This window comes from Zosterops lateralis, assembly GCF_965231275.1.
Source record: "Zosterops lateralis genome assembly, chromosome: 20".
Taxonomy (NCBI): domain Eukaryota; kingdom Metazoa; phylum Chordata; class Aves; order Passeriformes; family Zosteropidae; genus Zosterops; species Zosterops lateralis.
This window is the reverse complement of record NC_139780.1, coordinates 1,291,424-1,304,536: the sequence shown is the minus strand read 5'-3', so window position 1 is coordinate 1,304,536 and position 13,113 is coordinate 1,291,424. Positions and strand designations below refer to the sequence as shown.

Here is a 13,113-nt window from a genome sequence, read left to right as displayed (position 1 = left end):
GGAAAAGCTTTTTTGCTACATGACTCTTTTTTTTTTTTTTTTTTTTGTCTTTTTTCCAAACTTATAGGCCCAACAACATGTTCTCATCTGAACATTACAGTTAAATGAGTGCTATCAAGAAGAATTCCTAACAAAAAACTGTACATGAGTTTACAAACGTATTAACATATAAATAATGAGAAGCTTCCTGCCTGGAGCCTCCACAGTAGTCTTTTTGCTTGAGAATATAATACTGGAAGGGGCAGACCCAAATCCCTTTCCACAGCACCAGTCAGAGCTGGCTTAGTCCAGTCAGCCATTCTGCTCAAGCATCACAGGGTTTTGTTTTTTTGTTTTGTTTTTTTTTCTTCAGTGCCTCTGGCTTTGATAAGCAGTCTGTCATACTGTGCAAAAGCAAGAGTCCAATGCCTTTGGGAAGGAATCCTGCTGCTGAGAGGCCTCTTGCCCACCAGGTCATCGTTCTGGTCCGAGCTCCTGCTGGAAGGTCCTTTTCTTCTCCCGACAGTGTTTCTTGTGGGCGGGCCAGTCCTTCTGCTGGCACTGCGAGCCGCAGTACCGCGCCACCTGGCAGCGCCCGCAGATGTTGAACTCGCGCAGCTGGGGACAAAAGGGGACGTCAGAGGGGCTGCTCAGGGACCAGGAGAACCAGCAGGATCACTCCCAGGAGGATCACTCCCAGGGGGATCACTCCCAGGGGGATCACTCCCAGGAGGATCACTCCCAGGGGGATCACTCCCAGGGGAATCACTCCCAGGAGGATCACTCCCAGGGGAATCACTCCCAGGGGGATCACTCCCAGGAGGATCACTCCCAGGGGAATCACTCCCAGGGGGATCACTCCCAGGGGGATCACTCCCAGGGGGATCACTCCCAGGAGGATCACTCCCAGGGGGATCACTCCCAGGGGAATCACTCCCAGGAGGATCACTCCCAGGGGAATCACTCCCAGGGGGATCACTCCCAGGGGGATCACTCCCAGGGGGATCACTCCCAGGAGGATCACTCCCAGGGGGATCACTCCCAGGGGGATCACTCCCAGGGGGATCACTCCCAGGAGGATCACTCCCAGCAGGATCACTCCCAGGGGAATCACTCCCAGGGGGATCACTCCCAGGAGGATCACTCCCAGGGGAATCACTCCCAGGGGGATCACTCCCAGGGGGATCACTCCCAGGGGAATCACTCCCAGGAGGATCACTCCCAGGAGGATCACTCCCAGGGGAATCACTCCCAGGAGGATCACTCCCAAGGGGATCACTCCCAGGAGGATCACTCCCAGGGGAATCACTCCCAGGAGGATCACTCCCAAGGGGATCACTCCCAGCAGCTTTTTCCCCAAGCAGTTTTATGATCAGGTGTTCCTGTCACTAACAGGTGATGGGACAAGGATGAACAGCTTTAAGGTGAAGGAAGGCAGGGTTAGAGAGATACTGGGAATAAATCCTTCCTGTGAGGGTCTGGGTTAGAGGAGCATTGGGAATAAATCCTTCCTGTGAGGGTCTGGGTTAGAGGGGTATTGGAACAAATCCTTACTGTGAGGGTCTGGGTTGCAAAAAGAAGCTGTGGCTGGATCCCTGTAAGTGTCCAAGGACACTTGGACAATGTTGCTCCAAGTATTGGAGCAACTTGGGACAGTGCAAGGTGTCCAAGGAATAAATTGTAAAGTCCCTTTCAGCCCAAACCAGTCTGGGATTCCATGAAACATAAAACATCCCACCATGAGTTTCACAGAAGCAGAAAAGTCTGAAGAAATTTCTGTGGCTGTACATTTGTAAAATGTGCTTAATAGACAAAATATTGGAGCGTCACACATCTGTTGTCACAATGTTGCTGTTTTGTCAACTTAAGTTCTGTTTTTAACTCCAAGCACCTGAAATTCAGAAATTATCAGGAGGGCTGCACAAGCTCAGCCATTGCCAAAGTTACTGTTATCCAGGGAGCTTTTGGGCACAGACCCAAATCAAAGGCACAGCTGCCTCTGTTTCAAACACAGGGAATTTAAGATCATTTTTGCAAGTGTTCCCTTCCCCAAGGCAGAAAGTGGAACACAATGGGTTTAGCCTACTCAGCATCTGCTATCAGAAAAGCCCCTGTTTATTTGTGTGACAGAGGCACAGCCCTTGCACAGCTCATTCTCTCACTCCTGATGTTGTTTTATCTTCCTCCAGCAGAACTTTTCCTCCCAGCTCTCCCCTCAATGAAGGCCACTGCAATTCACCTTCTGCTCAGGAAATGCTAACCAGATTATTTTTTGATTCCATGACTGTCCAAACCCTCTTACAATGCTTCCTGCTGTCTCACACAGCTGTTCACTCATCCCAGTTCTGCTCCCTGCAGGAAAGCTTCCATTCCACTTGGCTTTTTGTGCACTCTGCAGAAACCACCCTCCTCCTCCCAGCCCAGTAACATCCAATTCAAACCCAACTGAAAATCAGGGGCTGGAGGTTCAAGCCAAAGAAAACCTGACTGGGAGAAAATTATTGCTTTTAGCCACTGAATGGCTTGTGTAAAGCTCTACATTTTAAATAATAAATCAATCCCTAGAGACACCATTACCCCAAGGCTACACTCCCAGCTCTCTGAACCCACCTGTTTTTCAATCATTGTGCAGGGAGGGTAGTGACATTCATAGTAAGTGCAGGAGTTCTCTTCCTCCTCCACAACATCCCCATTAGCATTGTAATATCTGGTTACATTCAGGACAGGAAACTGCTCTTCTATGGGGTCTGTGGGGAGCTGTTGGATTGCCAGCCAGTACAGACTTTGTTCCCTGGGAAAAAAAAAAACAAGTACAAGTTTGGTACATCAATTCATAATAATCATACAGAGAAATTATTCCAAATTTATTAATAAATAAGGTTAACATTGTATTTAGCCTCAGACTGCACAAATATTGGGTATTTTTAAAGTTATTTTAGACTAAGTGCAAACCCCAAAAGTTGAAAGGTATCAATTGAGAAAGTGACATCAAGCAAAATTAATTCTGTGCAAAATTATTCACACCAAGTCAAAATTCATTTCTGGCTTAAGTCTGTTCTCATTCTTGAACTCTCAAATCATGTAATTCACTACAACTTCTCAAAATCAGTTTAATCAGCTCAATCTTCAAGCTGCTGCTGCAAATGTTTAAGGAGCAGAGTGTGATGTGAACTCTGTGGGTCTCATCATCGATTATCCAGATCCATCCTGGCATGAAGAGCTTGATGTGCAGAGTGGCATCACTGAAACCAGCCCTTGGGAAGCTCCCAGAAGCTGCTGGTGAGAGAACTCACCCTGGGTGAGTCCAATTTCCAACTTCTAGGAGCATTCTGCAGCTCCCAAAATTGGAATTTTGGTGCCTGGGGCAGAAGGCAGTGAGATGTGCAGCTTCCCCTGAGCCAGAACAGAGCAATGCACAAAACCTCCAAAGTTAAACCAAAAAGGCTCTGCTAAAGCAAAAAATCACTAAAGGAAGGAGACAACACATTTACAGACATTTTTATTCCCCCTGCCAGGTGCTGCCATACCTTTGTTTGCTGGAGATTTCCTCAGCCTTGGGTTTCCAGCCCCAGGGGACGAGGCGCAGGTTGTCCAGGCGGTTGTCCACGGTCACGGAGTTCAGGTGCACCACCTGGAAGCCAGGGGCAATCCCTCCCCTGTGCCTCTCCCTGCAGGACACAAAAACCAGCCTGGAGCTCAGTGGTGAACAGCAGCAAAGGGGCACAGCAATTCCAGAGGCAATGTGAGGTGGGATCTGCTGGCACTGGGCTGCAAACAGACTCCAGATAGAACAACCCCCAGAGAAAGTGACTTTTTTCCAGGTTATTTCAGTTATAAATTAGTTGTATCCAAGAGTGTAGAGCAATTTTAAGCACATTGTTTAGTTCCAGAGTCTACTCCTCCAGTTATTGCTAGAAATCCATGGAGTTACAGTGTTCCTTCAAAGGTGACAATACTGGTTTATTATTTTCATAGGAATTTTTTTTACTGGTTTATTATTTTCATAGGAATTTCTATCAGACACATTTATGCAAGTTTGGCACTGAGGTGGAGTCACAGAGATTATTATTTATAAAGAAACATCTCTGAGCAGCAACAGGACAGAGGTTTCACTGAGTATGCAAAGGCTTTTTAGACTCTATTTGTGTGTAACACACTGGAATTTTAAATGACTCCAAAATTGACCAAGAGACACCTGAAATTTCCCCAAAACCCAAAGCAGGATGGCTTCAGGGGGGATCTTCCCTACTGCCTTCTAAGAGTTTTCATTTCCCCTTCCCTCTTCTTTTCACCTCTCCTTTCTCTGTTTCATCAAGTATCAAGTTCACTGTCAAAGCCCCTCGTGCCTGGACAAGTTTTGGTATCAGTTCTTGCAGGAATCCCCATCCCAGCTGAAATGCAAGGCTGGGACATAAATCTGTGATTGTTCTGTCACGGGGAATTTCCCAGCACAGGAGAACAAGGAGCAGGCAGAGCTGAAAGTCCTCACTGAGGGTAACCCAGCACCTCCATCCTGACACTGAGTCCTGCTCAGCCCTCACTGAATATTCCAGTTCAAATAATTCATTTAAGTTTGAAGAGATATTTGCCTGAGTTTAAAAAAAAAAAATCACTTTTTTTTTTCAACTTTTACAAAGCTCAGCATTACCCAGCAGAACAGGAAAACTCAATTCAATGTGACTTGTAATGAAAAAAAATTAGGGATTTTGTATATTCTTGGTTAAAATCCAGCCAGGTATGTGTAAGTTATAGACCTTGGGAGTAAGAACCACATTTATCTACATCACTGCCAGCTTTTCTGTGGCCTCAAGTGACCAAAGCCTAAGTAAAGGCTGAAGTTGGTGAGCAGACAGTGTTAAACACCACTGCACTGAGGTAGTGCCAAATTCAGGGTGATTTCTTCTCATCAAGAAAGCTCTGAATGCATGAACACTCCACTGACCTTCCCAGGCCTCTCTCTGACCATCCCAGCTCATCCCAACTGAGCAGGAAGGTCAGGCTGTGGAGAACCTGCTTGAAAAAGCAGAGGAACAGCCTCAGTAATGCAGCCCAAAGTCCTGCAGAGCTGGAGCTTCTGCCTCCCCCTGCACTCCTGAGCTCCTACAAGATGCCAGGCAAAACACTTCCCCCCCAGGACTTTCCAGGGAATTAATCTGGATTCTGGGTTTTTTTTGGTATTTCAGCAGCTCAGAACCCAGGACTGGAATAAAGAGCAGACACAGCAATTCCAGGCCCCAGGAAGCAGAACTGAGCCTGTTATAGGCAGCAAGATGGCAAATCTTCTTCAAAAAAACCCTTAAAAACCCCCAGAAATCAGGTCTCAGATGTGTTTTTGAACATGCAGTTGGTGCTGCTTATGACTAATGTGCTGCTGTTCCCCAGGGAACATCTCCACACCCAGCAGAGCACAGAGCTGGGATTGCTCCACAGGGACATCCAAACCCTGCTCTGGGGGAGCCAAAACTCCATGTGGGAGTCACTGCAAGCACCAGAGAGGGTGAAGAACCAGCAGGAAGTTCTCCCTGGAAGGATTTGTGCAGCTCATGGTGGGAATTTCCAGCTCTTGGCTGCCTTTTGATGCCACAGTTGCCTCTGCAGGGGGCACAGGGAGAAGGTTCCTGTCACTGCTGCAGCTCCAGGATTTCTATCCCAAGGGCCTCATGACATGAGCAAAGATATCTGCTTAACTAGAAAAGAAAAGAATTTCAAAAAATCTCTTTTATTTGCTTCACAGCCCCTGCAGAGACGCAGCCCCTGACCTGCAACTAAAAATCAGCAACATAAACACCTTCAGGACCCAAAGAAATTCACAGGAACTGCAGATATTTTATATTTTCTAACCCAAAAATCTGACTACAACTCCAGAACTGCAGCTCTGCCTCTGCCTGGCAGTTGACACTCCCCTCTCTGAGTCTCTCCAAAATCCCCATTACACCCAATCTCTTTATTTTTAACCCCAGCCCATGCTCCAGTGACACAATTTGAATTTCCTAACTGAATATGCTCAAATGACTTCCTAATTTGAGTAAAACAAGGCAGAAGATGCAGTGGCTGGGCTGTGCCATAAACAAATAGCTGAGCTGTCATTATTTGCACAGCCTTCAACAATTGACCTGAATAATTTTCAGGTGCTGTTTAATGCTATTTACAGATAATAATTACAACTGTCTGAGGTTCACAGTTAGCAGGAGCTGGCAGTGATTTTGCTCCACATACTGCAGCCAATTTCATCATTTCAACAAAGTTTTATGTGCAGTGAGATTAAACATTAACAGATGCAGGTGAAAATCCATATTTAATAAGCAGATTGGAAATGATAATGATAATAATAATAATAATAATAGGATTTTCTTCTTGTCTCCTTCCTCCTGTGCAGAGCCTGGTTCTAGGGGATAAAAAGGTAACCTGGGATGAAAAAGGACATCCTGGGCACTGTGACTTTCAAGGATGTGGAACTGAATAGAAAATAAGTCTAATTTTCCCAAAAAGGCTTTTAAAAGAAATAAGATTTTTTTCAGCAGATCTCATCTTTTCTATGAACCCATCAACATCCAGAAGGAGCAATAGATCAGCTCAGAGGATGAGCTGCTCTCACAAATGAGGAAATTGGCCCCTGAAACTCAATGTTCATCCTATGAAGGATTTCAAGGATTTGTAGAGTGTGGAAAATAAGATTTAACAGCTGATATGAAACAGCAGCAGCATCACCTCAGGCAGTTTTGCAGAAAGGCATAAAAAAACACCTCAAAGTTTGAAGTTATCAGGAATTCCCTCTCTGCCAATTCTCAGCAGGCAAAAAAAAACCCCACAAGGTTTTTCTTCACCTATTAAACGGTGCAGGTCCCATTTTTCCCCCCAAGCTGAAGTTTGGGCAGCATTTCCCAGGTGTAAATAAACCTCACTCACCTCTCTCTGCCTGGAACATTTCCCTGTGAGGACTCTGTTGGCACCCTGTGCTGGGTTTTCCAACCCTCCTGAGAGGGTTGAAGCTACTAAATCAGCCCAGAGGAGCTGGTGGCACCAAAGTGAGCCCCTGTTTTCCCCAGTACCCACCAGAGCAGCTCGTGCAGGAGGCGGCCCGAGCCGCGGCCGCGGTTCTTGTCGAAGGCGTAGGCAAAGATTTTAGCACCATTTCCATCAGCATCCACCTCCATCCGAGCCTGGGGAGGGAAGGGAAAGGCTGTGAGATCACCCCACAAAGCCCAGACAGCACCTGCTCCACGGGGATGGAACCAGCATTTCAGATTTGTCACTGCAGGTTTCCCTGAGCTTGGTCGGATCTGAGTTGTCTTGAACAACCAGGGGGAGGTTTGGGAGCTCAAACTTCCAGTTGTGGGGCTGGGAAAGGGCAGAAGGAACAGCAGGAATGCAGCTGTGGGGCAGGAAAAGGGCAGGAGTGAGGATTTGTCATTTTTCTCCTGCACTCCACAAAACTCTGTTGGTGCCAAAGCTCAGGGAGAACCTGATGCATTTGGGGCACTCACAGCTGGGTGCCAGAGGGGAGGGATGAACAAACAGGGAGTGTTCTGGCAACAGCTCTACCCAAACTCCTAAAATTCCTAAGGGCAGCCCCCAAAGCATCCACTGGAATGCAGGAATTTAGCAGGGGATGGTCCCTCCTCCAAAAAAAAGGCTCATTAATTGAGGATTTTGTGATCATTGACTTTCACTTTCAAAGCCTTGGGAGAACCCACTCACCCTCTTTAAGTGGATGGGAAGAGAAAACACTTTTTCCTAGTCCCATCATCAGTTACAATAATACAGGTTTTCCTCCTCCAAATGCAGAATGAACATTTTTAACGTTTGCCAAACCACGGGAGGAGAAATTATCAGTTCTCCAAAAGCATACAAACAGCACGAAAATTAAAAACCACATAATAAACTAATAAATATATATTGGGAAAAAGAAAAAACAACCCAGAACTTTTCCTGCTTGAAACCCTCCACGTTGGGACTCCAATAACTTAAAAACTGGTTATTTTTCCTTCTGATCAGGGGAGTTAAGGCACAGGGCTCGAGGAAAGGGAAAAGCCGAAGCTCCAGCGGGAGCCACAAACCCGGTAAAGCCCCGGTAAAGCCCCGCCGGGGGAGCGCGGGATGTGCCCTCACCTCGAAGGAGTAGCTCTCCACCAGCGGGATGTCCTGCTCGTCGATCAGCGTGTACTTGGTCTGGAATAGAGGGAGAGCTCCGTGAGCCCTGGATCTCACGGTACAGCCCCGGTAGGGCTCGGCAAGGCCCGGCACTGCACGGTACGGCCCCGGTTCCGCAAGGCCCCGGCACGGCCTCAGCGTGGCCCCGGCCCGGCCTCGGTAAGGCCCGGTAATGAAGAGCGCGGCCCGCCCGCCCGGCCGGCCAGCCCCCCGGCCCTCGCCCCCCGCCGCCTCTCCCGGCCCGCCCTGCCCTCACCTTGCCGGCCACCCGGCCGAGGCGCACGATGCCCAGTTTGAAGTCGGTCATGGCGGGGCCGGGCCGGGGCCGCCGCTCGCCCCGCGCCGCTGCCACGCGCCGCCGCCTCAGCGCACACCCGGGGGGCGGGCCCGCCGCGCCCCTCCCACCCCCCCTCCCCACAGCGCCTCGGCCAATGGCGATCCTCGACACCGCCCACCCGCACCCGGAGAGCCAATGGCGAGCCCGCGCCGCCCTCGCGTCATTCCCGCGAACGCCGCCGCTTCGGCCAATGGGAGCGCGGCGCGCCGCGGCTCCCCCCCTCCCGAGGGTCACGTGGGACGGGGGCCCCGCGCGCGCGCTCGCGGGCGGGCGCGGGAGGCGCGGGCGGTGACGTCACGTTCGCGGGAAGCTCCGGGCCGGCGGGGGCGGGGCCGCGCTTAAAGGGACCGCGCCCCTCCAGGGGATTGGAGTGTCCAGAGCTGGAGAAACCCACCGGGATCACGGAGTCCATCTCCCTGAAGCATTGATTTAGAAGAATTAAAGACTAGTCAAAATAGAGAGTGCTAAGGTAAGGTAGCTAAACTTCCCTTTTGCTAACAGAAGCCAGACTGAAGGACCTGATAAATCATGGAAGGAACTGATAAATCATGGAGCCTGTCAAACCAGGCTTTTGCATCCTGAATAATCAATAGACCCCATGAATACAATACAATCATAAATCAAACAGTCCTGGAAAAAACAGGATTCAGCTAAAGGTTAAAAAGTCAAAGGGAGGAAGACCCATCTTCCTTCATCATTTTGGGACCCCACCCCATAAAAAAGACCACCGACCCATTTCAAAGAACAAACTCCCCATGCTTAATGGCTTTTTGGGCTAATTACCATACAAAGCAGGGAATGGGATGTACCAGAGTTATGAATGTGCATTTATGTTTGGGGTATTCAATACTCCTGGACATAAAAGCCCCTGTGACCATCTGTAAATTGTGATGTGTATCCCGCACGCTGCCCGGCATCGTAATAAACATACACTTTCTAACTTTAAACTGTTCCCTCAGCATGGCAAGTGCCTGAAATTGCAGCTGTATTCGGGTTTTTTTTTTTCCTGGTTGCCTTAGAAAAAGGCCCTACAAGCAGCTGGGGGAAAACAGATGAAAGCTCAGCCACAAACTCTCCTGGTTTTGACTCCATCAGCTCCATGTGGAGTTGGGGACAGGGAGATCTGCCCAAAGCCCAGCCAGAACAGGCAGGTACAGACCCCTGAGCTTGTAGGATTCCCATGGCTGGGAATACCCAGGCCAGGCTTTGCTGTTTGGCTTTAGGAGTGAGCAGGGTCAGGTCCCCTCCACACTGACAGGGACCTATAGTGGGATATTCCTGGACAATTGGTGTCTGCCAGGGCTCGTGGATTTGATAAAAATGTTTATTTTGATCATGCCTTTCCCTCTGTCACTACAGCCCCACTTTAGGTTCTCTGGCCCCCAGAGCTCACCAGGGCACTGACCCAAATTTCATCAGGGAGCAAAGGACACAAATGAGTCTAATTTTGAATAAACAAGTCTAAACCTTCTGCTCCCATTCCTCCCATTTTCTATTTTAAACAGCCACACTTTCATCTCTGCCCTGATCTATCCAGAACATACATCACACCAAAGGTGCTTTCCAGAAAACAGGGAGTTTCCCCAAAGGAAAATTCACAGCATGGGACAGGGACAAATCAAACCAGCACCAGTGTTTGCAGACAACTGGGTCTTTATTAAAAGTATTTAAAGTGCTACAAAAAACTGAAGGAGCCTTCGTGTGGCAACTTCCTTTTCTGCAGTCTTAGCTCTGTTGGAAGAAGCAGACACAGCTCATTAGTGGCATCTTTCAATAATTAAATGTCATAGAGCAATTTCAGTCAGAGCTGGGCACTTACAGCCGGGCACTCGATGGCACCACTGTTGATGTCATCGATGATGTCGTGGGGGTGTCTCCCATCAATGCTGCAGCCCACGGACTGGGCAGTGCCCAGGATCTCCTTGATGGTCCCTGCAGCAGGAAGACACAGATTGTCAGTGCTTTACCACGGGAAAACATCTGAGTTTACCTTCAGTGCTTGTCAGTGCTTTACCACGGGAAAACATCTGAGGAGCTTACCTGGAGCAGCCTGGGCTAGTGAAAGGTGACCCTGAGCACGGCGAGGAGTGGAATTCAATGAGCTTTAAGGTCCCTTCTCACCCAAAACAGTCTGGATTCTGATACAGAGCTCACAGCTGCCAGCTCTTCCCTCACCAGGGAACATCAAATCCCTCACCCAGATCTCCCAACCTGGATTCCCCCAGGAACACACTGGACACTCCCTGTGCCTCTCCCCTCCCTGGGTGCTGAGGCTGCTGTTCTCAGCCAGCACAACTCAGCTATTTCCCCCTCTCTCAGGGCACGGGGCAGGGGAAGGAGCACTGGCAGGACTCACCCGAGAGCTCCCGGGCCAGCGAGCGGTGCCGCATCTGCCGCGCGATGTTCACGATCTCATCGAAGGTGACGGAGCCGCTGTGCTTGACTGGGGGGGAACAGCAGCACTGAGGGCACTGCCAGCCCTCTCTTTCCCTCCTGGAGCACCATCCCCAGCACTCAGGCCACGAGGAGAGCTGGGAATGTGCAGCTCCAGCAGAGCTGCTGCTCTCAGACTGCAGCAATGAATTATTCCAAACTCCTTTGTCTGAGCTGGCACTTCTGCCACCTCCCTCTGCCTGTGCCAGGCCCTACAGGACAGGAACAGGGGCAAGTGCTGCTCTACCCCAGCTTTGCCCAGAGCTGTGGTTTTCCCTGGATCCCTGGAAGTGTCCAAGGCCAGGCTGGATGGGGCTGGGAGCAGCCTGGGATGGTGGAAGGTGTCCCTGCCCATGGCTGGGGTGGAAATTACTTGATTTTAAGTCCCTCCTAAACCAAATCAGTCCATGACTCCACAACCCCCTCAAACACAGACCTCTGCTGATGTGCATGTCTTAGTAATACCCTGTCACTGCAGGGATGCCCAAAAACCAGGCTCATGTTCCCTGTTTACCAGTATTTCCCCTCTTTTTGCCCCAAAATATTCAGAATTAAAGCCAAGGGAACACTTACTGTTCTTCTGCTTCTTCCTGTCACGAGGTGGCTCCTTCAGAGCTTTGATAATCAGAGCAGAGGCAGAGGGAACAACCTCTATCTAAAATCCAAAGAGATTAATTTCCCCCCCCATTCTACATTATTGATGAAAACAATCAACCTTTAAATTAGGTAATTGCCAGAGCAGCGTGGGTTTGATCAATTCCTTTATGCTCCAGGGTGTTTTTTGGGGGGAAAATGTTCCCAGGTTTTCGGCACAGGCCTCCCCACAAGGAGGAGAGGACTGCTTCCTGCCTGGGGCTTAATCTCAGCTCACCACTGGAATGTACCAGCCACAGGCATCAGGACAGGTACAGTGGCGGGTGGCTGGAGGAATTGTCCATTTTTAAAATTATTTATTTATATGCTGCTTTAAGTAAGGTTTGGGTTTGTTTGGTTTTTTTTTTGGTGTTGGTTTTTTTTTTCTTTTTTTTTGGTTTTTTTTGGGGGGTTTTTTTTTTGTTTTTTTGGTTGGTTTTTTGTTTGGTTGGTGGTTTTTTTGCCTTTTTTTTTTGCCTTTTTTTTTTTGTGGTTGGATGTTCTGTAGAAAGAACAATTTATCCACAACAGGATACAAATTGAACTTTGGTACAGGAGGATCTACACACACACCCCCCCACCCACATTTCAAGGTCTTGCCAGAAGACCCCCACACGCCCCCCGTGTGTGGCACTCATTTTATCCACCTCGGAAGGATGAAGGGCTGAGTGGACCCTGCCGGGCTCCGGGCCGGTGTGTGCGGGGCAGGCGGAGCCCGCGGGGGCTCCACGCCTGCAGCACCGGCCGGGCCCTGCGGCCTCTGCGGTACCTGCGCTTGCCTGTTCTGGATCGTCAGCTTCACCGTGATCCGCAGCCCCTTCCAGTCGCCCGTGGCCTTGGCGATGTCATCGCCCACCTTCTTGGGGGACTGAGGGACGACAAAGAGCAGTCACAGAGGGCTCGGGTTAAAGCCCACAGCCCCAGCGCTGCTCCCGGCTCTTTCTCCATGGGCAGTACTGCTGAATTTCTCCAGGATGGAGCAGCACCGCCGCGGATTGTGATTTATCCCTCCCTCACAGCACTCGCTTTAATTTCCCCTGGGATTCACTGATTCCCCTCAGGAGGCCACGATTCCCGTCCTCCATTCCCAGGCCGCGGGACACACTTCCAACTTCGCCCGGGACATATTTCACCCCTCCCAGGCCACACTCCCCTCTGCCTTCCCTCGCTCCCTAAATTCCCCGGCACGTACCAGCCCCAGGGGTCCGATCTTGGGCGCCAGTGCTGAGGTGGCTCCGACCTCGCCTCCGGTGCAGCGCAGGTAAACTGCGGGGAGGGACAGCGCCGCGTCAGCCGCGCCCGCCGCCGGGCCCCGCGAACCCCGCCCGCCTCCCGCCCCGACACATACCGACTTTGATCTCGTTAGGATCGAATTTGGGAGGCATGGCGGTGGCGGATGGAGGCGGATGGAGGTGGATAGACCGCGGAGACGAAGCCGAGGGGCAGCGAAAAGGCGGCGTGGGCGGTGCGGGCCTGGGATATACCCGATGAGATCTCGCGAGAATACAGAATTTATAAATAGCCGCCGAGATCTCGCGAGAGCTGGAAGAGTGGGTTGTGGTGGGGTTGCTGGAGATCCA

At 50.1% G+C, this 13,113-nt stretch overlaps 2 protein-coding genes across 3 annotated transcripts; both read right to left on the bottom strand.

Moving 5' to 3' along the window:
• Positions 1–319: 319 nt before the first annotated feature.
• Positions 320–8,482, bottom strand: ZMYND19 (zinc finger MYND-type containing 19). The gene is made up of 6 exons (XM_083876125.1): positions 8,387–8,482; positions 8,089–8,148; positions 7,033–7,139; positions 3,507–3,647; positions 2,590–2,770; positions 320–597 (listed from the first exon to the last, which is right to left on the bottom strand). Exons 1-6 carry the CDS (start codon positions 8,435–8,437, stop codon positions 454–456), a joined length of 684 nt encoding a protein of 227 aa, XP_083732251.1. The 5' UTR covers positions 8,438–8,482; the 3' UTR covers positions 320–453.
• Positions 8,483–10,102: 1,620 nt separating this feature from the next.
• RPL12 (ribosomal protein L12) lies at positions 10,103–13,028 on the bottom strand (the record flags this gene model as incomplete). 2 transcript variants are annotated; one of them, XM_083875571.1, is made up of 7 exons in its annotated part: positions 12,882–13,028; positions 12,726–12,799; positions 12,303–12,401; positions 11,474–11,555; positions 10,824–10,910; positions 10,287–10,399; positions 10,103–10,198 (listed from the first exon to the last, which is right to left on the bottom strand). In XM_083875571.1, exons 1-7 carry the CDS (start codon positions 12,916–12,918, stop codon positions 10,193–10,195), a joined length of 498 nt encoding a protein of 165 aa, XP_083731697.1. In that variant the 5' UTR covers positions 12,919–13,028. The 2 variants fall into 2 exon arrangements, with proteins under 2 accessions (XP_083731697.1, XP_083731696.1); XM_083875570.1 differs by lacking the exon at positions 10,103–10,198 and having other exon boundaries at positions 10,269–10,399.
• Between the last annotated feature and the right edge of the window lie 85 nt (positions 13,029–13,113).